The following is a 24,557-nucleotide window of genomic DNA, read 5'->3' on the forward strand; positions in this document are numbered from 1 at the left end:
GTAAGTAAGTAAATAATTTATTATAGTGATATGTGTTATAACAAATTACAAATATGTAATACAAAATAGATAATGAAACACCCGGCCCATTGGGCCTATATGTCACTGCAAATAAAATTATAACATATATACACATATTACGCATTGTGTTTTTTATACAATAATGATTGTCTGTAAAGGTAAGATTTAAGTAAATATTTAGAGGTTTGTCTCGGAAAAATTGACCGTAGAATAATAAATTAATAATGCAGTCTAAATTTGACATTACTAATGTTGGATTATAATTATGATATTAATATTACAATTTTAAAATAACCTTCCAAATGGGCAGAAGAATTAGCAGGACAATCCTTCCAATTGATCCAGAAATTCAACAAATTTGTGATTTTTGTCAGTCCTTCTAATTATATGCTACTTTCTAAGAAGATTCAGCAGATCAATATTTACGAGAATTCAAGTCAAGAAAATATATCAATTTTAATAAATTAGCCTTTTAGTGAACACAATAACTAAGTTTCATAATATTCCATTCTTGCATGTAAACAAATGTCATCATTGTGCTTGATTTCAAACTGAATATCTCTTTTGTCTTGATCAGACACCCATGAATACACATTTAATTCATCCCCCATCGATGACTCTTTCCTAAACCCAGCCTCAAAAGATTTCAAACACTTTCCAGTTACCTGTCCATCAAAGGATTTGTTCTGGTTCCTAAACACACTTTCATAGAAAGCTTCCAAACAAAACCCAACATAACTCGTCCAGTTTGTGTGCAGGTAGGCATCAATATCCGAATAAGACACCTTAGTTTGATAAGTTTCAACAGTTCTTGGTTTCTCTAGATGATGCATGATCATGGATTGCCCCCCTTGTACAAATGGGGCATACTTTTCTCTCCACCAATCAGGAAAGGGTGATGGCTTTCTTGTTTTGGAATCAACCAAAACAGTTTGAATTCTGCAAGTGGCGTAAGAAAATGGTTGGGACGGACATTCCAAAACACTGGTAATTGCTGAAGAGGATTTTCCTATATAGTCAAATGTTTTAGTGATGGAGAGTGGAAATTTAGGAGAGGCTTCTTCATAGAATTTTCTGTTGATGTCTAATCTAGCAGATGCAATGAAATAAAGATAGTCTTTCAGAAGTAAGTGACTGTCCACCAAAGGCCCCGTTTTACTACTGACTGGCCAAAATGCATACGATCGAGCCGACTCAAACAAAAGGAAGAGGCTCTGAGGCAAAGGTCGACCATCTAAAAATGAAAAAAAAACCATTGCTAGGTTTAATATCAAGCTAAAATTTTATCATCAGTGTTCATAATATAATTTTTTCTAATGGTATAGCAAATGAAATTCTTATTTCAAAATTATCATGTCACTGAATATAATCAATTACTTTGTGAATGAGCTTGAGTTTGGTTCTACATATAAGATTTCCTTGTAGTTTTTACAACAGCAATCCTTACCCATTGAACTGAAGGATTCATATGCCAGACCTCCAGGGATATCTATCCTCATCTGGACTGGACTAATTGCAGTTTTTGTGTAAGCAAGCTGCTTTGCAATCCTAAAATAAAATTTATTACCCATGTAAAGTACAGATCTGTATGAAGCATAGGTTCATGCTATGAATACCTGTAATAGGTAGATTTTAGTCAGTTGGTACAAGCAAGTTTATAAACTGACAAATCCTGACCTGATTTCATTTGGGAAGAGTTTTCTCAGTGAAACAGGTGAAACAAACAATAAAAAACAGACAATGTAAAATACAAGTGCTTATAAATTGCTGCATTGAGCATATAAAAAAACTGATGCATGTTAGTAGAAATTACTCATTTCATAAAGGAGTAATTTCATGTTTACTAATCATATTTCATTGATTTGGCCATGCATGGAATAAGAGTTTTGGGATGCTATATATATATTTAATTGAGTAAAACACTGAATGTTTATTTTGCTTGAACTAAACCATAGCAATGTAATGCTTTCTGGTACATGTTAGTGGGTATTTTTAAATCTTGTTATGAAGACAAAGAGTGGATTTTATAACTTTAAAGGCTCTGACAACGAAGCTTAATTAGTGCCCTAATTAGGAACCTAGTAGATTACAAGATGCATTAGGTGTCCTGACACTGAACAACAGTGACTATATGCAGCCTAATAACAGGGTACCCCAACAGATGCCCTAATGTACATGTAACTACATGTATGTAGCTTAATACATTTAAGGTGAGAGGTAAAAAATAAGTGAATGAGAGGAAGGACTGACCATTGGCACAATGTACATTGTTTATTGTTGTTATAATAAATATGTATAAAATTTTATCAACAAACACTGTCTTGGTTTTGATTAGACTTCTATTAGAAACACAACCAAGATCCACAATATTTTGTGACACTGAAACTGCATGAGGAGATTTGAAATTTTCACTGACTGGTTTGATATAGAGAATGGTACAACTGTGGATCCAGAAATTTTTTTAAGAATGGGGGGGGGGGGGGGGGGTCCAACAGATATTTGAGTTTGCAGGGGTGGGGGTTCCAAGACATATTTATTACCCCCTTCAAATCCGTGCATGGTGTAAAAATAAAGAATGTCTCAGCAATTTATAACCCCATCAACACAAATCCACAAAAATAATACTGAAGCAACTATATATGACATGAAAAGTTGATTTATACATATTTTATTGCATTATATATTACAATGGGATTGGGCACAAGTTATAAAAACTTAATTCGCCCTCTCCCTACATGAAAATTTAAATTAACTGCATGTACATGATGTACATAAAAACTTTCATGATGTTCCTTCATGCAGGCAATTTGTCTGATTCAAATAAGTATATTATATACTATATACCTAGTCACAGACTATTGGGGTGATAGCAAGTTTATTGTCCCCCGAAACAGCAACTTTTTCATCAGGCAAAGCCAAGAGAAATAGTTGCTGTCGAGGGGGACAATAAACTTGCTATCGTCCTAATAGTCAGTAAACAGGCAGGTATTTTATTATAACGAAGAAAACTTTGTCTGCAATGCAACCTGACTAAAACACAGACCTCTATTATACGCTATCGCATATCTATGCAATAGCATATAATAGAGATCTGTGCTTTAGTCAGATTGTTTGCAATGCAGATTTTATTGAAGGTACATGTAAACAAATTAGAGTTATCAGACTTTGAATTTAACATTGCGACTTGGATTACTTCAGAGGTATTCCAAGTTTAGAAACATTGTAACTTTACACAGAATATATTCAGTGAGATATAATAAACATGTATATATTTACATTTTTCAGTGTCTTTGTCTATGTGATAACACTGCAAATCAATTTTATAATAATATACAGTACTCCTATATACATTTCAACAATGATTATTTTAACATTCAGTCGCCCAGTTTATTGCTAAAAATTAGAAAGAAAAGTGATAACGCAATCATTCTTTAAAAACCATGTGGTGATCAAACCTTTGGGCTTTATCATGTTTATTATTTTTATTTGGATTTGATTGTATTTGATCACCTCATAATAATTAAAGAACCATAAATGAATTATTGGAGATAGCCATTACTTTATACATATTGCTTGAAGTTGTATAATGTAATAACACTGACCTGATTATTTTAATGTATATGCACAAGATGCTAATTATAATGTATGTAAAACATTTTTTTTCATACTTATCCCATGTATCTATAATTTACCTCTCTTTCCCCTATATATAAATTAAACAGTTAAAGGTAATTTCAACAAAGATATTAACCCTTACGTTGACCAGGATTTCAGGAGATTCCCTGCAGCCATGATAGTCCTTTGGGCAGTTGGGGCAGAGACATAAATAACTTACTAGTATGTCTCTGGTTGGGGTCATTAAATGGGTCATGCAGTAAATGCACGTCTGCATGTACATGTATTGACCTACATATAGTTTGGTAGTCACTCGCGTATAGTAGCATAATTGATAATTAATGTCTGAATACCTTTTTTAAAACTTCTCAAACATAATCATTTAGATTTTTTTAGCACCAAACTTTTATTTACTTACGCCCATCTTCCCAAAGTATGTCCTTTTCGAGCAGCCAACGACGCCATTCCGGATTAGAACCTATATATATAGGGTTTTAAATTTAGTAATCCACAAGTATTTCCAGTTTGATGTTGCATGGAAAAAACAACCCGAACTGTTCACAGCATTGTAAAAAGAAATGGATTTTCCCGTAAATAAAGGTAAATTACCTAGCTTAATTACTTTCTCAAAACTCTATTTCAATTATAGTACTTCAAACCTACATTTAGATATTTATAGGCGTAGAATGTGTAAGCTAATGTTAAAACCATGCGTTTGTTTCAGTATGGTTTATTTAAACAGTGTTAAAATCGAGCACAGGTTTTGATTTGGATGTTTCAAAATATAAAACTATATATCGTAAGACTTGAATGTTTTGGAGAAGATCTATCAACATTTATTAAATTTATACCTTATAAGGGTCAGTGACTCAGTGCTCAGGTGCTTGGTCTTAGATTTAGAACAATAGAGTTGTAGATGGTTCCATGCATTTGAATAAAACTTGCAATTAACAGCACAAAACATGATTATTCATATTAAAACCAGATAATTGTAGCTCTAGGGTCAGCCATAATTCCAAATTCCCCTGTAGATAGGTCAGCAGTTGTGTGTTTAGTGCGCTGAACCTTTAATACAGCAAACAAAAACCTGTTCACATGAGCAGGATCTTGTGAGGTCCAGCAAAAAAGATGTTGTAGGAGTAGGGAATTTTCATGCAAGCATTTGCTTTTCTGATCGGGCTTTGATTTGCAGACTTTTTATGATGAGTGTCATTCAGTGTGTTGGAAAACATGGATGAATGACTAGCAAGCACTATAATCAGATTGATCATGACCTCTTCTTACTTAATCCAGGGGCTGACAAATCCGATTGCCCGACGCCCGGGGCAAGTAATTTTACGGTCGGGCAAGTAAATTAAATAACGGTAGGGACCTGCCCTTGGGCAAGTGACTTTTTAAACTTTCACGTGTACTGAAAATGAAAGTACCGTATTTTGTCGAATATAATACGCACTTTTTATTTCTAAAAAATTCTTTACATCTAGGGGTGCTTAAATTATACACCACGATAGGATTTTGACATGTTTCTCTTTCCAGGTGCAGCACAGGCTATCATAATGAAATGAAATTCTTACTAGTGTTCTTTATTACTACTGTTCTTGTGTTTGTTTATCGAAATGTTTAAAACTAATTTAATCTTTGTTGGAGCGTTTAATTGCAAAAACTGTTTTGATTATACTCTGTTAATAGATAAATAATTATAAAATGGCAATTTTACATCAATTTGGGCTGTTTATTCTATGTTCAACTTCTTTTAGCTGTGCACACCGTCTCCATGTACGCCGCCATAACTGATGTTAAAAATAGATGTGTGTCTGTTAAAGCCTAGAACTTTTTTAAAAAATAAGGCCTAATATGATTAGATATAATTAGTTTAAATTCAAGAACTCACTGAAGATTCATTTCACCTTTATTTTTAACATCTCTGCGGCCTTATTGAAACCACAGTTGTGTAGCGTGTGTGCTTCTCACCTATTATCTCGTACATTCACCTAAGGTAAAAAAAATTATTAAAACACCCAAAACTGTTAATAAAATAATATATTAATACTACATAAAAAGTATTAAAAGTGCTTTAAAAATGTATTTGTCAGCCCCTGTTGATCTTTTTTCGGCAGTCATGCTTATATTGATATGGGGATATTTAAGTTAGCTGAGATGTATTCTGTAAAAGGAAGGAGTGTTCTGAATGGAACACTAGAGTTTAGGGTTAATGGGCTATGCCTATGCTTAATATGTCCACATTACAGAATGAAAATATCGATAGAATATCAGTAAATGATTGTTTCAGATTTTGTTTTTAACATATTGAGTGGGTGTTTTGACCCCTTTTGTGTATATAATGTATATATAGTTGAACTTCGATATCTCGAACACTCATATCTTTAATACAATGGATATGTCGATGTGGTCTGTAAGTCCAACCACTTATTTTTTACATGTAAGTATTTTACTCTCGATTTCTCGAATACTCAGATATCTTAAAGTTTTTAAACAAGCCCATCTAGTTCGAGATAACGAAGTTACACTGTACTTGTTATTATTGATATATATGCAGAATATATATTAAAAGTACAGCTGAGTTATACTCTTTAATGACCAATCAAGGGCCCTCAATAATATTAAATGATAGTGTTTTATACAATTATTCACTAGTGTTATATGTATTTACCTGGTATATCTATTTTCTGTATCAGGTAAACAGAAAGGGAAAAAGACTGTAAATCAAGAAGAACTATTGGAGGTTCCAGATGGATGGAAAGAGCCAGGAATCTCTAAGGAACAAAATCCACATGGCGTAGTCAGTGAAAGTTCCTTTGCCACACTTTTCCCAAAGTATCGAGAAAATTATATAAATGAGTGCTGGCCACTTGTGAAGAAAACTCTAGGAGACCATGTAAGTTCCAATTTGTTATCAAGGATTTTTGTTCTAAAATTAATAAATAAACGCTTTCTTCTCTATAAAAAGGAGGAAATACTTTATAAATACACATGTATATGTAATGAATATTTCTTAAAAATATTCTTTATTTGATAGAATATCAAGGCAGAGTTGGATTTGGTGGAAGGGAGTATGACTGTAAGAACAACAAAGAAGACATGGGACCCCTATATTATAATCAAAGCCAGAGACCTGCTGAAACTCTTGGCCAGGAGTGTTCCATATGAACAGGTATTTTCATTTTTCTCAATTAAATGATTATGATATTTAGACCATATTTGTTTTCATATTTAATGGTTAACTTACTAAATAAAACATGTTTATGGATATGTTCACACATAGTTCATGAACGATTTTGAAAGTCAATTAGTCTTAACACTCTTTAAATTTTACACTGAACTCTGAAGATTTTGAAAACAATACAAAGTGCTTAAAAGTGTTTGATTCTAAGGAATTCTCTTTGGATATTTTAATATTTTTCTTTTAACAATTCGGAAATTAGGAGTTTAAAATACATGTACAATTAAGAGGATTTAGTTTCAAATAATTTTTGTTTCTATATTTTATTTTGCTGTTGCTTTGTAAAAAATATACCTGGTATAACATATATAGCATTGTTTTGCCTCGGACTAGAATGTCTCGACGTCATTGGATGAAACGCGTCACGTGGCTGCCTTACAAATTTCTTTAAAAGGCAAGCGTCAAAATTTATAGCGCAACATGGCGGACGTAACGTTATTTGAACTGATTTTCTACACAAACGTTTGTTTACATATCAAACTTTAGGTCCTCGACAAAACAAAACACTTATTAGGTTTGTTACTGACTGTTTAAAGAAATTTGTGGGGTCGTTAAAGTCCATAGAAGGCTCGGCTCCGCCTCGCTTTCTATGGACTTTACCGACCCCACAAATTTCTTTAAACATCCAGTAACAAACCTAATAAGTAATATTATTCCTCACCCATATACCAGTAGGTTTGTATTTATGGTCTAGAAAATTAGAAGAAATTCTTGAAAAGCCTTCAAATTTGAAGTTGTAAGGTCATTGCAAACCATGTCACACTATATAGTTATTTTATCTGCTAACGAATTTTGTCATCCATCCTTTCAGGCTGTGAGGGTGTTGGAGGACGACACTGCATGTGACATCATCAAGATTGGTTCTCTGACAAGGAACAAGGAAAGATTTGTGAAAAGACGACAGCGCCTGATTGGACCAAATGGATCTACCCTGAAAGCCATTGAAATTCTGACAGACTGTTATATTCTTGTTCAAGGAAACACAGTGTCAGCTCTTGGGCCGTATAAAGGATTAAGAGAGGTTGTTTACTTCAATAAGGATGACTGCTTCTTTCTACATCTTAATTATTTGAGAGAGAGAGAGAGAGAGAGAGAGAGAGCATTCTGTTGTTTTCAGTTTTGTTATCTTTAAATCACATCATTGTTTGTTTTATTATGTAAGAGTTAATGGTAAATGTCTTTCAATTTCCTGTATACATTTTTTAGTTTGTAAATCATTCCTTACTTTTATATTTCATTTAGGTTAGAAAAATTGTTGAAGATACTATGAAGAATATTCATCCAATCTACAATATCAAGGTGTGTATTTTATTTTATTATACTTTCATGTTAAATACTGAAATCTGATTGGTTAAGACACAGTTGATAATCCGTTCTATTACCCTCAGCATTAGCAACACACCTAGAACAGGCAACACAACGAATTGTTACATGCGCGTAAATTATGCACGTACGGTTCTGCGTAGAATTCACGTCATTTCTATATAAAAGCAGTAAAAAATTCTCTAATATTAAGACATTCAGTATAATAAAACTAGACACGATCTCGTTGCGAGCAACGAGGAGGTCTTCCGTCCGATTTTTAGAATACGGAATGACCTTGCTCTTGATCTTCGTCAACGAAACGTATCTGGAAATGGAAGCGGGGTCTAAGAGTAATGGGTGAAAGACTATCTACCCCTATTGTGTCCCTTTTTTAAGGGATCAGCTCCTTTTCATTCATTTTAGTTAAAAGGTATTTTTGTGTACTGCTAATAAGTGTTTAGAAATTGGTTATCGTTTTTGAGATATATGTGGGAAATCGTTTCGATATCTGGTCCTAAACTCCTTTTAGGGTCAAGATAACAAACAATATATGGTTGTACATTGTTAAGCACATTATTTTGAGTATCTTTTGTTAAATACTGCTTTTCGGAATGTCCTCCATTTTGAGATATAGAGGATCAGAGTTTTGGACTTCTGGTCCCTTAAAATCCCTAATTACGTAACGTAGGAGTAAATGATCATTGCCATCTATAGGTAAATAACGTTAGAATAAACATAATTGCCTCTATAACGGATCAAAAAATATTTCACAGTAAATATTTATCAATAAAAGTCTTTAGAGCCCCCTTAGCCCCTTATTTGAAGGGCCAGCCCCTTTTTTTATGATTTCATATGAATGTGTTTGTCAATTCAAACACATTTTGTTCAACAAGTGTTTGAAATTCTGTACCGTTCTGTAGATATCTGGAGAGGGTCAATTTAGGGGCCGACCCTGTACTCCTTTTAAGGACCGTATCACACATAAAATATGGTTGCATATTGTTAAGCTTAATTTTTTAGCATCTTTTGCTCAATATTGCTTATCAAAATGTTTCTCCATTTAGAGATTTTAAGCATCAAAGTGTTGGACTTCTGGCCCCTTATAATCCCTTATTACGTAATAAAGGATTAAATGATTGCCAGGTATAGGTGAATAACGTTAGAATAAACATAATTGTTTTAATAAGGTATCACAAAATATTTTACAGTAAAAAGTTATCATCAAAAGACTTTAGAGCCTTATCGGCCCCTAATTTGAAGGGCCAGCCCCTTTTTCTTGATCTTAAATGAAAGCTCGTGTCAATTCAAACATATTTTGTTCAACAAGTGTTTAGAAATTATGTACCGTTCTGGAGATATCTGGAGAGGGTCGTTTTAGGGGCCGACCCTGTAACTCCTTTCAGGGACAGCATAACAAAGAAATTACTGTTGCAGATTGATAAGCTCAATATTTTGAGCATCTTTTGTTCAATATTGCTTATCAAAATGTTTGTCCATTTAGAGATATTGAGCATCAAAGTTTTGGACTTCTGGCCCCTTAAAATCCCTAATTACGTAATATAGGAGTAAATGATTGCCATGTATATGTGAATAACGTTAGAATAAACATAATTGTTTTTATAAGGTATCACAAAATATTTTACAGTAAAAAGTTATCATCAAAAGACTTTAGAGCCTTATCGGCCCCTAATTTGAAGGGCCAGCCCCTTTTTCTTGATCTTAAATGAAAGCTCGTGTCAATTCAAACATATTTTGTTCAACAAGTGTTTAGAAATTATGTACCGTTCTGGAGATATCTGGAGAGGGTCGTTTTAGGGGCCGACCCTGTAACTCCTTTCAGGGACAGCATAACAAAGAAATTACTGTTGCAGATTGATAAGCTCAATATTTTGAGCATCTTTTGTTCAATATTGCTTATCAAAATGTTTCTCCATTTAGAGATATTGAGCATCAAAGTTTTGGACTTCTGGCCCCTTAAAATCCCTAATTACGTAATATAGGAGTAAATGATTGCCATGTATATGTGAATAACGTTAGAATAAACATAATTGTTTTTATAAGGTATCACAAAATATTTTACAGTAAAAAGTTATCATCAAAAGACTTTAGAGCCTTATCGGCCCCTAATTTGAAGGGCCAGCCCCTTTTTCTTGATCTTAAATGAAAGCTCGTGTCAATTCAAACATATTTTGTTCAACAAGTGTTTAGAAATTATGTACCGTTCTGGAGATATCTGGAGAGGGTCGTTTTAGGGGCCGACCCTGTAACTCCTTTCAGGGACAGCATAACAAAGAAATTACTGTTGCAGATTGATAAGCTCAATATTTTGAGCATCTTTTGTTCAATATTGCTTATCAAAATGTTTCTCCATTTAGAGATATTGAGCATCAAAGTTTTGGACTTCTGGCCCCTTAAAATCCCTAATTACGTAATATAGGAGTAAATGATTGCCATGTATAGGTGAATAACGTTAGAATAAACATAATTCTTTTTATAAGGTATCACAAAATATTTTACAGTAAAAAGTTATCATCAAAAGACTTTAGAGCCTTATCGGCCCCTAATTTGAAGGGCCAGCCCCTTTTTCTTGATCTTAAATGAAAGCTCGTGTCAATTCAAACATATTTTGTTAAACAAGTGTTTAGAAATTATGTACCGTTCTGGAGATATCTGGAGAGGGTCGTTTTAGGGGCCGACCCTGTAACTCCTTTCAGGGACAGCATAACAAAGAAATTACTGTTGCAGATTGATAAGCTCAATATTTTGAGCATCTTTTGTTCAATATTGCTTATCAAAATGTTTCTCCATTTAGAGATATTGAGCATCAAAGTTTTGGACTTCTGGCCCCTTAAAATCCCTAATTACGTAATATAGGAGTAAATGATTGCCATGTATATGTGAATAACGTTAGAATAAACATAATTGCTTCTATGACGTATCACAAAATATTTTACAGTAAAAAGTTATCATCAAAAGACTTTAGAGCCTTATCGGCCCCTAATTTGAAGGGCCAGCCCCTTTTTCTTGATCTCAAATTAAAGCTCTTGTAAAAATAAATTTTAATTGCTCTACATGTCTTAACAAAATATTTTCGAGAAAAGAGATAATTAAAGAAAACCAAGAAAAATCACTACATTTTTTATATCTCAATATTCGGGTCCAAGCGAGCTTCGGCGCCTTTTGCGCCAAACATAAATAGCTCACTTTAGACAAAACTACAATCATTCGTCTACAATTCCTGAAAATTTGAATTTGATATCTTATATCGTTTAGGAGGAGTTTGACGGACAAGCTGACCCTCTAAAAATCGGTAAAACGTCAATATCTCTAAAACAGATGTGACGTCATCAAAATAAAAAATTTCCAATAAGGTTCAGATCAATATCTATTAGATCTGAAAGTTTCATGAAAATCGGCCGAGCCATTTCCGAGAACTCGCGTGCACAAAATTTGTAAGAAAAAAAAACAAAAATAATAATAATAGGGAAGAAGAAACCGAAGAAAAACAATAAGGTCTTCCGTTGGAAACGGAAGACCTTAATAAATAGTGCCTGTTTGGGAGGATAACAGTTAAAATTGACACCCCTCAAAAACCATTGTCAACCGACCCGAAGCAGAGGTTGACAATGGTTTCTTCGGGTTGTCAATTTCAAATGTTACCCTCCCAAAGAGGCACTATTTATATAGTGTGTGTGTGTTCACAAAGTGTGATCTTTTGTCATGGCTCGTGTCTACATGTAGTTATGGTAAATTGAGTGTTTTCATCAATTTTATTTTGTATAAACAATTCAGATTTTATTTACAGACACTGATGATCAAAAAAGAATTAGCAAAAGATCCAGAGCTAAGAAATGAGAACTGGGAAAGGTTTATACCCAAGTTTAAGTCAAAGAATATCAGCAAGCGCAAACAACCAAAGAAGAAAAGGGTCAAAAAGCCATATACACCATTCCCACCTCCTCAACCTGAGAGCAAGGTCAGAGTCTTGATATATCATACAAACAGTAATTTAAAGTAGAACAAATTATATAGATAGCAAGATCAGGTGCTAGAAAATACAAACATTATATAGACAAATGTAAAAATATATCTGTGCAGTGTAGCTGCCATAATTTGTTTGATAAGCATTTTATTCAATAAAAAAACAAGCTACGTACAGTGTGAATTACACTAACATATCCATGTATGATTTTACTTTACTGATAAACAGGTTGACAAAGAGTTGGCATCAGGGGAATACTTCCTTAAACCTCATCAAAAGAAAGCCAAAATACAGCAAGAGAAAAAGGTGAGACATGATTATTGATACTCCTTTATCTTTATCAAATTGTCCTTTGACTTTTGTACATTAAAATCTCTCTCCAATGTCTAAAGTAAAAAAAAATTAAATTCATGCATTAAGCTGTATAAGAGGAATCACATCAATTTACCGTTAACCAACTTTTATTCGCGACAATTTTATTTTTTGATTTAATGGAGATAAACTGGTTTGAGGCAACTTGTTCTTGCAATAAATCCTTATCCTTCCATGTTATTATTTACACCAATATGGCAAGGATTAGTTTGCGATGAAATATATTGGCAAAGAGGAGGCTGTTGTGAACCTCGCAAAAATTTCTTGCACGCAAATAAAATTTGGATTATAGTATCTTGTTTCCCATAAGTGTTTTATGAAACAGATACATTCTTGCTTTAAGTATATTACATGTATGTCAGATGATATATCTATTGTAGACAGTTTAAATTCTCCTTATTCATAATTTTAAAAATACTATAAGATGGAAGATAATTCCAAGTGTCCAATGAATGATTTTTGATGATTGGTTAAAATATCAACACAATGACAAAAATTGAATTTGTTTTCTTCTGACACAAAATTCAAATAGTATTCAATCTTTAAAAGCATTGCCAAGTTTATTATGGTGTACTCTATACATGTATGTACATGCCAAATTTCAACATTATCAGGAAAAACAGCTGAAGGCAGTCCAGAAGAGTCAGGAGAAGAGAGCTAAAGCCTTTGTTGCACCAAAGGAGGACACCGCGCCTCCAAAGAAGAAGCAGAAAGTGTCAGGTATCATCATTTGTTTCTTATTGTCACTGACTTCATCTTGATAATGTACAATTGTATGACATTTTAATAGAACTCAAAGTTAGCTCCCTTCCTCTTTCATTTTTGTCAGTAACTTATTAATGAATATGCAGGCACGTAGCATCAGGGGGGGCCTGGACCCCCACTTTTTCTTGCAGCAACAAATTTTTTAAAATTTACATATAAAAAAGTGAATTAACATGGAGTTGCCCCCCCCCCCCCCCCCCCCCACTTTTTTGGAAGTATGTAAAAAATAGATATGAAAATAACGAAATGAGGAGTCAAATTGAAGGTACAAACCCCTCCCCCCTACGGATTAGGAATTTCATGAGTTGGGGAAAGAAAATTTTTGGTAGACGGATTAGGATTTTGAAGATTTGGGGAAACTGGCCCCCCCCCCCCCACTTTCAAAAACGATGCTACGTGCCTGATATGGATTTCTTTTAAATTCAATTTTTCAACTTTTTATTCAGATGATGTCAATGTAGATGAGTTGAAGAAAAAGATAAAAAAGTCACAGGTGAGTAATTCATTCATGCTCTCAATTCATGCTTTCAATTTGATATAATATGTTTACATTTTATATTGTGATCTAAATTTTATATTTTGCACTAGATTTGATATAGGTTTAAATTTCATATTTTGTTAGTGGTCTGATTTTGATATACATGTATTGCTCTCAGTATAATACACATTTGAATTTGATATAGTTTTAATCCGCTCTCAATTTTATATAGGTTTTAATTTGATGTAGTTACTTAGAATTCCTAAATTGCACTAGATTTGATAAGATTTGGCAAAATTAACTGATCTTGATGTTTTATCTTTATTTGATATATTAATCTAAGTGTGATTTTATATTGATGTAGGATAAGATATATATTGATTAAAGTTTGATACATTGTTCCTTGTTTCATAAACATGATTTTTTTATTACAATTTATGCCATTTAATGTTGATCAGGTTTATAAGCAGGTTTATTGTTTTACAGAAGAAAAAATTAGGAAAATCTTGAAATTCCACAATCTACGTTGAAATTCTCAAAGGGATTTCAAGAAGAATTGCAAGAAATAAACATTGATCACCGCCACATAGGGAAAGACGAACTGTGAGGTGTATAGGAATGTGTTTTCTAAGAATACTTACAGATATTTTCATTATCAGTTTGATTACATGCTGAAGTGACAGAAATACGTATTTATCTGAAAATCATACTGATTTGTTGTACATTATGTGAATGCGCTTTGAATAGAGATGAATGTTTTCAATTATCATCAGTTAGTTATGTTGATTAAAGGTGATATTTTATTTTGTAATTTTTTTTTATTTTAAGACCTGATTTATAGATATTTAAAAAGAGTGTAGGTTTTCAGACCCAAAACTTCTTGTGTCTTTCATCAACTTTTCACATTTCCATCTTCTCCTTAACCATTTGGTGAAAACAATTTCCTTTGCACAAAGTGTATTATTTGAACCGTTCTTGTATATTTGAGTTTCAATAAAGCCCGGGGATCAATGCTCTTAACTTTAGACCTGGCGCTGACCCAGTCTAGGTGTTTAGGGGAGTAACCTATATCTTGTATTACAAGAGGAGGCCTTGGGAAAACTTCCTGATGACAATTTATTTTAAATATTAACACCCTAATCTATACTTCTATACTATAAATATCCATAAATAAACCGACCTATAAACTTCATTAACCTTGCACCCCGAAAATATGATTCATTTGGCTGATTTGCAGTTGAACAACTGTACGCGTAGCTCCGAACATTACAATGAGCTAAGATGAAAATTCTGTTTTAGGAAATTACGTTTGTAAGATTTCTTTTAAATCCACCCTATCGCTGAAATATACAACTATACAGCATGCTTGACTTATCACTCTAGACCTGTCAATCAGCTTTTGAATGTTTCAACTTTATTGTGAAACAACTACATGTATAAAGTGTTGTCTTTAGTTTAGCACTCATATGCATATGACAACTATGTGAAAGGATGTGCAAAGCCGATTAAAACACTACTAATTACAAAATTAATTTAAATGCTATAGAGATTTTAAAAAATAAATCACTAAATCCAGTAGAATTGGGGTCACATGAACGTTTTTGAACAATATGTACATACCTCAAGTTTTAATCATTTGTACGTTATTTTATAAGAACCAATGGATCATAGTCGATAAAAATTAAAAGCTTCATTTCGGCAATATCTGTAATGATGAGTACAGTTTACCTTATTTATATAAGCATAGAATTCTTTTGTATGGAGAACAGTACTGTAAATTTCAACAGTTTTCTGCAATAAATACTTGTTTGCGTTAAAGTCGCACAATAGACATTTTTTTGTATCGCAGAATATTGAAAGATAAGTTGAAATAACTAGATCTCGTTACGAGTAACGATTAGGTCTTCCGCCCGATTTTATTTTCATATGATACGATGAAATATCGATATTCTCTGCCAAATCTGCGATCTTGGTGAATCTAGGTTTTTTGTCTCGAGACCGAAAACGGACGAACAAAAGAGGTTTATGAAAATAAAAGCTAGGTTTTTTTTATACATTTGTATAGTGTACACCACTGTTAATCATGGAAGATGAAACACCAAAGATAATCAGTTAAACTTGTGAAAAAAATAAATTGTTTGAACTCTTCTGGTGAGTACCGGAAGTGACGGTTGACAAAAGAAAACCCGTTAAATATATCTTCAATCGATTGTCTATCATTTATAAAAGTTTGTGTCTCAATCACTTACAGTGACTAAAATCTCGCTGGTATCAATTTTGTAAAAAGGCTAGGTACCAAAGATATTTGAAATCTTGATTGTTTTCAAGTTATCTGTAATACAGTTTACGAGTGTCTTGGCCCCTCATTTAAGGGGCCAGTCCCTTTTTCTTCAGTTCAATCGAAAGGTCTCACGAATACTAACATTTTTTGTTCTTACACCCATCTAAAATTGTTGTTCATTTTTGAGATACAAATGATTGAATATTTTAGGGGCCAGCGCTCTAGATCCTTAATGGGAGCAGACTTTAGAGTTTTGATTAGTGGAATCGATTAGAATCATCAATGCAAACATTTTCTTTTCTACATTGCCTAACAAAATATGTCTCCTTCTCAAGATATATTGCATCAAAGTTTAAGTACTTTGACCCCTTAAAATCCCTAATTACGTCATAAATGGGTGTGAAAATGATTTTACCTGATAAATATTGCTACAATCAACAACTTTGCTTCTATCTTGCATTACAAAATTTTGATCGTTTTTAAGTTATTTGTAATAGAGTTTACGAGTGTCTTGGTCCCTAATTTAAGGGGCCAGCCCCTTTTTCTTGATTTTGTTGGAAAGAACGTTTAATTATCTACTACTTTTGTTATATATGTCTTAACAAAATACCAACTGATAAAAAGATACAGATGAAAACGTATGAAAATTTTGAATGAAAATTCGTACTCAATTTTCGAGCCCAGGCGAGCTCCAAGAAATGGCGCCACTGGCGTAAAACAACATAATAGTGCACAACTTCAAACTATAGACTACCTTTCCTGAAAATTTCATAGTCATATCTCTGATAGTTTCTGAGATCAGCTCTGCACAAAATAGGTCGTGAAAATGTGCAAAATGGCCGATAAATCGGTACCGGAAGTGACGACAGAAAAAATTTCAAAAATGTATGAAGTTTACATCAAGTCCCATCTTCTGTGAAAAAATGATTGAAATCGGTCGAAAACTTTTCGAGAAATCGCGTGCACAAAATTTGTGGAAAAAAATAATAAGAAGAAGAAATCGTACGAAAACTATAAGGTCTTCCGTTGGAAACGGAAGACCTTAATGATGTTTGTGGGTCATAGGTCAACAGCATTAGATTCATAAGGCGCTTGATCAAAGAATCAGTATGAGACACAGGCAGTAGCAAGGGGAAGTAGGCTCCTCTTTCTTTTTTTATTTCCTTTCTACTTGTGTTCATCTATAAAAAAAATTCGGACCCCCCTGAAATTCCTGTCTGCCCCACCTTTTTGAAAACAATGCGATGCCTACCTGTGATAAAAACTAACTTTATTTGATTTCACGTAGAGTCCCTCTCCCCTTGAGGGGATCATTGTAATGAATATTAATCCATTAATAACCTGCTTTATGTAGCATTGAAAAAACATGTGAATTACATTGCTTTTATATTCATAATCTAAAATACCATATAACAATTATAATCAGCAAAGCAAACTCTTATGCCATGCTCAGTTTACGTTTTTTAAAATCATTGCCTTAACCTGCAACGAATAAGGATGTCAGAATTGAATTTTTAAAAAATCACATCAAAACAGATAATAGCGGAAAATCATTTCCGAATTCACCCTTGAAATGTAGGGTGATTCTGTCTGCGAAAGGAGTTGAAAAGAATAGATGAAAAGAATAAATGAAAAAAAACCCTGCCCCTCCGTCACCAGCAGTTTGAAATTACTCAACTCAGTTTTCAACTTAAATCCATGAAAGACAAGTGCATAAATCTGAGGTAGCCTATTCTCTTATTAATAGTAGGTGAAGAAAGTTGGCGACGGTGATCCTAATTTTCCTGACTTTTGTAATAAAACAAGGCAATATGAATGATTACTGTATATGCTTAATTCCAACAAGAGGCCCAGGGGCCACATCGCTCATCTGAGCAGCAATTGCCTTAATTCTGACCAAATTAGCATTGCAGTATCAAAATATCTTGACAACTGAGTACAGTAGATCTTGCTAAAAAAAAATTGAAAATCTGCCAATTTTTATCCACCTCTTATTTTTTTGGTAAATACTTAGCCCCTTTTGTTGTTGTACCTGTAAGAAGATTTTTCTCTATTCCTATATACCCCCCCCCCCCCCATTTCGTGGCCCCACTTTTCTCTAGGGAATCATGGTTTCATCAAACTTAAATCTGCATAACCTGTGCTTTCACACTAAGTACTGAGTTTTGGACCGAAAACTTTCCCAGAATATTTTTAAAGATTTTCTCTATATATTCCTATGTAAAAATTCAAATCGCCATCACAGTCCCGCCCTACCACTAGGGACTGTGATTTTGCAAACTTGAATTTACACTACCTGTGGATGCCTCTATACACAAGCTTAAGCTTTTCTGGCCAAATAGTCTTTAAAAAGAAGATTTTTAAAGATTTTCTCTATATATTCCTAAGTAAAAATTCATCCCCCATTGTGGCCTCACCCTACCCCTGGACTATTAATAAACAAACTTGAATCTATATGATCTGGGGATCCTCCACTAAAATTTGGGTTTTCCTGGCCTAATAGTTTTGAGAAGAAGACTTTTTCTCTATACATATATAAAAAATTTATCCCCCATTGTGGCCCCGCCCTACCCCCAGGGACCATGATTTGAACAAACTTGAATCTACATTACCTGAGGATGGTTACACGCCAATTTCAGCTTTCTTGGCCAAAAAGTTTTTAAAAGAAACTTTTTTAAAGATTTTCTCTATATATTCCTATGTAAAACATGATCCCCCTATTGTGGCCCCACCCTACTGCCGGGGACCATGATTTGAACAAACTTGAATCTACACTATCTGAGGATGCTTCCACTCAAAGCTGAGCTTTCCTGGCCTCATAGTTTTTGAGAAGAAGATATTTAAAGATTTTCTCTATATATTCCCATGTAAAACATGATCCCCCTATTGTGGCCCCACCCTACTGCCGGGGACCATGATTTGAACAAACTTGAATCTACACTATCTGAGGATGCTTCCACTCAAAGCTGAGCTTTCCTGGCCTCATAGTTTTTGAGAAGAAGATTTTTAAAGATTGTCTCTATATATTCCTATGTAAAACTTGATCCCCCAATTGTGGCCCCACCCTACCCCCGGGGACCATGATTTGAACAAACTTGAATCTACATTTCCTGGGGATGCTTCCATTTTATTTGAGCTTTTCTGGCCTGATAGTTTTTGAGAAGAAGATTTTTAAAGATTTTCTCTATATATTCCTATGAAAAACTTGATCCCCAAATTGTGGCCCCTCCCTACCCCCGGGGACCATGATTTGAACAAACTTGAATCTACACTACCTGACGATGCCTCCACACAAGTTTAAGCTTTTCAGGCCGAATAGTTTTTGAGAAGAAGATTTTTGAAAAATACCAACAAATTTTCAATAATTCTCAATTATCTCCCCTTTAAAGAGGGTGTGGCACTTCATTTGAACAAACTTGAATCCCCTTCAGCTAGTGGTGCTTTGTGCCAAATTTGGTTGAAATCTGCCCAGTGGTTCTTGAGAAGAAGATGAAAATGTGAAAAGTTAACAATGACGACGACGACAACGACAACGACGACAACGACAGACAACGGACAAATTGTGATCAGAAAAGCTCACTTGAGCCTTTGGCTCAGGTGAGCTAAAAAGGGGATTGTAATTTTACACACGTATACATACTAAATATATATTTTGAAATTTAATACTTTAGTGCAATCTTCAATTCTCTGGTAACTAACATGCCCCAACATCAAATGACCACAGTCGCCTAAAGGGATTCTATAAACTCCCACCACCTTCCTTCCCTATAGTTTTTCTGAAATTATTTGTTTTAATTAATTATATTGAGTTAATTTACTTATTATTTGGGAGGGGGGGGGGGGTAGGGGGGATCGCAACAAAATATTTGTTTTTCATCATTGAAATATTATTTGAAAGAGTCCATTCCTACAATGGTCAGTCTTTTGGGTAAACTTACCACCTGAAACCAATGCATAATCACAGAACTATGCGTATAGTAAAATTCCAATCCTTTTGCGCTACGCGTGCAGTATAAAATAATGACACTTCATAATATTCTGAGGAATTTTTCTTCTTTAATATGTAATGACATCTAACGCCAAATCAGCTTATTCTCTTCAGGTATATATTTACCTTTATATGTCCTCTATTCAGTCGTAATGATTGTATTTTGTACAAAATAATCGGTTTGATCTTGGAATGTGACTTTGTATATTAATTGTCAAAATGTTTACATGAAAATCATGTTGCAAAAAGATAACATACAGCTTTTTAACTTCTGTCAGTTTATTACCGTAACCTATTGAGTTGTTCTGGAATATTTCCTAATCCAATGAGGAATTAATTTTACTAAAATTGCGACTGTATGCAAAGTTACGAATTCAAGTTTACTCGGTTCGACGAACAGCGCCACCCCAAACTGTACTCGTCCGTTCCTACACTGTGTATACATCATGCTCCGGTTATTGGTTCTCTTGGGACTTTTCTCTGTTTTGCAGTGTGATTTTTTCAGTGCTTTATATAAATTACAGGACCTCTTAAGAGAAGAGGAGAAATTACAATTAGATTTGAGTAGATATATCAGTAGTGTTCAGGAGTATGAGCAGGATGTTCCCTTAGAAATATTAAGGTATGCCTGGGGGGGGGGGGTCTAAATATTATTCTTTCGTTAAGGGTTTAATGATCTTCATGGGTATTAATTTATTTGTTTATTGGTTTTTAGTATTTTATTTCTTTATTTGGATTATATTTCAGTATAATAAAAGTGCCAAAAAGATACGATAAGATGTGTAATTGTGACCATCCATTTCTTTTAATGATAGAAATGTTCACCTAATCTAACGCAATACCAGAGTAAATCGTATTTTATGTGTCTTTGATCGAAAAGTATTGGAATAGTAAATGCACAATATATACAAAATGTCTTGTTTTTCCATTTGATAAGCATTGTATTTAAAAATGATTGCAAAGTGAAATAGGTAATACTTCTCAAAGATATTATATGTCTCGCATAGTAGTGAATAAAAAATATTCAATGGATTTTAAAAACTAATCTGAATTTATAACAGCGCAACTTTTAATATCTTATATCGCGCTGTGATTGAGATATTTATTGTCTTTTGATGCACTGTGAGCCTCTCTGGCAGGAATTACTAGGCCGTTATCAAATAGTTAATGTTTGTGTTCATTAAACGTGTTCTACCCTTCTGATAAATGATAAGACTTTACAATGTGATAATCAGTGTTTGCTCCGTTCTTTAATTTAAAGTCTTTAAATACAACGAGGCGTTGTGTTATATATTCGGAATACAGAAGTTCCACTATTACCCCTCCCGTCTAACATCAGGAGGGATAATGGTCAGATTGATTGAATGGTTGTCAGACTTAACAACGTCTCATAGCCTTCAAACTATTTCAGTTAAATCGTTGAATTATGTGTTGGCTTAATTAAACTAAGGTAATGAGAAAGCAGGATTTCAAAATGCAATTTCAAAAATTAAAGTCCCCATGATCGTGCATACATTATACATTATGGTCCGCACGCAAGTCAAGAGTAAATGTGATGGTTTTTGTTCTATTGACAAAGTGTTTCTAAACATACACACCTTATCTTCTCACTCTCTTTTTTTTGTTCAATTCAGAGCAATGTGCCAGCATTGAATTTGCATAAATCACATCACAGCCTGGTTTATCATAATTACGTGTTCATTATCTCCTGTAGGTTTTCCGAGTCGCTTAAAATAAAACGTAAGACAATCAACGATGGGTCTGCGTACATCGAACACCCTGTCAACGACTTCCATCTATTGTATCGATTTGTCGTGGAATGGCAGTCAGTATTTGATATCATCTTTTGCAAAGATTGCGAAGAGACTGAAGCTGCTAAAGGTATAAATTTTAGGCATGATTGACTTGACTTATTTGACTCATTCCTGTTTGCTCCTAGGGGAGCATAGGGCCACAACCACTCCTCGCCAGCGGACTCTGTTTTGAGCGACTGGGCCCAGGTAAATCCTGCCTCTTATGATTCTTGACTCCACCGATCTTCTCCAGGTTTGGCTAGGTCCCTCCGCCTTTCTCTTTCCCCAAGGGTTGCAATCCAGTGCATGTCTTGTGATTTTTCTGAGGATTTACGAAGAGTGTGGCCTATCCATCCCCATTTCTCCTCTTTATCTCAATGTAGATGGGGTCTTGATTGGTCTTTTTCCACAGGTTTTTGTTCGATATGGTGTCTTGCCATCTGATATTAAGAATATGGCGGAGGCAACGGATTGGATTTTGGTATTGATTGTTTTTGTTACCTTCCAGGTTTCCGAACCATACAACAGGACTGATTTCACATAGTTTTAAAGATTTTTATTTTGGTATTGATAGAGAAAGTGCTTTTGAATTCCAAATTTGGCGGAGGGTGTTGAATGCATGAATTGCCTTGTTGATGCGGCTTTTAACATCGTCGTCAGCGCCCCGTTATTGCTGACAATGCTCCCAAGATAGGTAAATTCATTAGTTTTTCTGATGTTCTCTCCATTTCACTGGATTGGTGCATTCTTGTTATGTATTCTATTTATTATCACCTCTGTCTTTTTATGTTTATTTACGGCCAGTCTTTTCTGCTTCTGCTGCATGGTGCAACAATTACGAATGATGTTGTTAGTGGGATAGGAGGTCAAATGATGTCATCTGCAACATCAAGGTATTCGATGTGTTTAGTGAAGGTCCACTGGATTTCAGTCTTGTTTTCTTGCGTTGTTTTCTTCATGATCAAGTCAATTACAATTAAAAATATGGTCCTTTGTGGATACTAGTGTTGTGACATGTGGTGGCATCATACATGTTTCTAATGATGCTAATGAACTTTGGTAGTATTCCTTAATGTTCCATTAGCTTCCAGTTGGTTAACCTATCCAAACTGTCAAAAGCCTTTTCAAAATCTACAAATAATGAATACAGGGGAGACTACCACTCAGTAGACTGCTCTTTGATGATTCGAAGGGTGGCAATGTGGTCTGTGTATGATATGTTCTAGCGAAACTCCGCTTGCTCTGATCTGAGTTCCTTGTTTAATGCTTCTTTCATTATTTCTAAGATTTCTTTTGTTGGAACCTTGCTGGCAATGGATAAACGCATAATTTCTCGCCAATTTCCACATTGCGACACGTCGCCTTTCTTTAGTAGTTTACCACGGTATCCTGTTTTCCAAGCATCTGGATTTTTTTATCTTTCCCTATCTTTCGTAGTAGTGGTTGTAACATCTCTGCAGACTTTGTTGGGGTAGTTTTAAGAGCCTCTGGAGGAATGCCATTTGGACCAGCTGCTTTTCCGTTTTTTATTGTATTAGTTGCCCTGGTGATTTCTACTTTTTTGTTGGAATGCTTGCAATACTAGGTGGTGATGGAGCTGGCCAATTTAGAACTTCCTTGCAGTGCTCTACCCATTTAGCTCTTTGTCCTATATCATTATGGATATTCATTTCCTGTTTTTCTCTCATTGGGGTGTTGGTGTTCACATTCTTTCCCGACAGCGTTCTGCTTATTTCATACAACTTTTTAATGTTGTTCTGCCTGGCTGCTGTCTCTGCCTCTTCAGTCATGTAATAGAAAAACTGTCTCCTGTCTTTTCTAGCAATCATTTTTACTTGTTTGTTGTTGTTGTTGTCGTAGTCGATTTTCTTGCTTTTGGTGACATCAGAAGGACAACTCCGTGAGTATGTGCATGGTCCTGGTCTTCGTGTTTAGAGTATATAATGGTTTCTCCTGATGCTAAGCAAACTTGTCCTCTTCCATTCCATCTTAATTTGCTTAGGTCAAGTACCTTGATGTTTTACCTTGTCATTTCCACTGCTCTTAAGGCAGCTTTTCCGACTTCATATAGGGTTCTAATGTTCAAGGTTCCTATACTGGTGTTGCCTTTAATCGACAGAAGATTTGTCGGTGCACTGACTTCCCGATGGCTTTCACCTGCACACGTCATGAGCTCATCCTGCGAGCCATCCTCGCTCTTGATGAGGTGTTGTTGCGGTGTCTGTAGCACTGCGATTTTTATGGACTGGAGTTGTTAATCTCAGTCCCAACCCGGATGGCCCGATGTTTTCTGTTAAGGTTTTCCTTCCCTTAATCACTGGTTCCGGTTATTTAAAGGCGCCAAAGGCTCGCCTTTCGCCACTGTCATTCAGCTACCGATGCATTTCGATGGTCACCTATGCGAGGAGGGAGGTGTGAAATATGACTTGCTGGTGGAACCTATTTTGAGACGGTGGGCATTGACTCAAGGATTTAGTGATGGCACTTTAATTAGTTTTTTTTGGTAGTTATATACGTAAATCATAACTTAACATTAGAAAGATGTATTTATATATGGTAGATTACGCTTCGACCACAAGAAGAAAGTTTTGAAGTTCAACTTTGGACAGATTTAACGAAGAATTTTCACCTGGATTGACAAATGTCCTAGAAACCATTTTCTGAATGTTGAATTAATCTATCAGTTCAAAGAAAATTAACGCTCTGAAGTTGGAGT

At 34.5% G+C, this 24,557-nt stretch overlaps 2 protein-coding genes across 4 annotated transcripts in view; one reads left to right on the forward strand and one right to left on the reverse strand.

Annotated features, from left to right (window-relative positions):
* On the reverse strand, positions 1-6,324 carry LOC128173028 (uncharacterized). 3 transcript variants are annotated; one of them, XM_052838784.1, is made up of 4 exons: positions 6,308-6,324; positions 4,055-4,114; positions 1,469-1,569; positions 1-1,255 (listed from the first exon to the last, which is right to left on the reverse strand). In XM_052838784.1, exons 2-4 carry the CDS (start codon positions 4,099-4,101, stop codon positions 510-512), a joined length of 894 nt encoding a protein of 297 aa, XP_052694744.1. In that variant the 5' UTR covers positions 4,102-4,114; positions 6,308-6,324; the 3' UTR covers positions 1-509. The 3 variants fall into 3 exon arrangements, with proteins under 3 accessions (XP_052694744.1, XP_052694748.1, XP_052694749.1); XM_052838788.1 differs by lacking the exons at positions 4,055-4,114; positions 6,308-6,324 and adding an exon at positions 3,779-3,911; XM_052838789.1 differs by lacking the exons at positions 4,055-4,114; positions 6,308-6,324 and adding an exon at positions 3,773-3,851.
* LOC128173055 (prolyl 4-hydroxylase subunit alpha-1-like) overlaps positions 4,121-24,557 on the forward strand; it is a 24,690-nt gene continuing 4,253 nt past the window's right edge. The window contains exons 1-11 of the mRNA XM_052838790.1: positions 4,121-4,236; positions 6,333-6,532; positions 6,674-6,808; positions 7,689-7,898; positions 8,120-8,176; positions 11,988-12,158; positions 12,393-12,470; positions 13,151-13,256; positions 13,748-13,794; positions 20,540-20,670; positions 21,763-21,929. Coding sequence (XP_052694750.1) covers positions 4,215-4,236; positions 6,333-6,532; positions 6,674-6,808; positions 7,689-7,898; positions 8,120-8,176; positions 11,988-12,158; positions 12,393-12,470; positions 13,151-13,256; positions 13,748-13,794; positions 20,540-20,670; positions 21,763-21,929 — 1,324 coding nt within the window. The 5' untranslated portion in view covers positions 4,121-4,214. The remainder of the gene's footprint in view (positions 4,237-6,332; positions 6,533-6,673; positions 6,809-7,688; positions 7,899-8,119; positions 8,177-11,987; positions 12,159-12,392; positions 12,471-13,150; positions 13,257-13,747; positions 13,795-20,539; positions 20,671-21,762; positions 21,930-24,557) is intronic.

This window comes from Crassostrea angulata, chromosome 1, assembly GCF_025612915.1.
Source record: "Crassostrea angulata isolate pt1a10 chromosome 1, ASM2561291v2, whole genome shotgun sequence".
Taxonomy (NCBI): Eukaryota; Metazoa; Mollusca; class Bivalvia; order Ostreida; family Ostreidae; genus Magallana; species Magallana angulata.

What these genes read in the sequence shown, in the direction of transcription:
- LOC128173028 (XM_052838784.1), bottom strand. Translation starts at nt 4,101, where the DNA reads ATGGCGTCGTTGGCTGCTCGAAAAGGACATACTTTGGGAAGATGGGC. An exon ending in CATACTTTGGGAAGATGGGC is followed by an intron (nt 1,570 to 4,054) that starts GTAAGTAAATAA and finishes ATTTTATTTTAG; the next exon opens with GATTGCAAAGCAGCTTGCTT. An exon ending in TGAATCCTTCAGTTCAATGG is followed by an intron (nt 1,256 to 1,468) that starts GTAAGGATTGCT and finishes TTTCATTTTTAG; the next exon opens with ATGGTCGACCTTTGCCTCAG.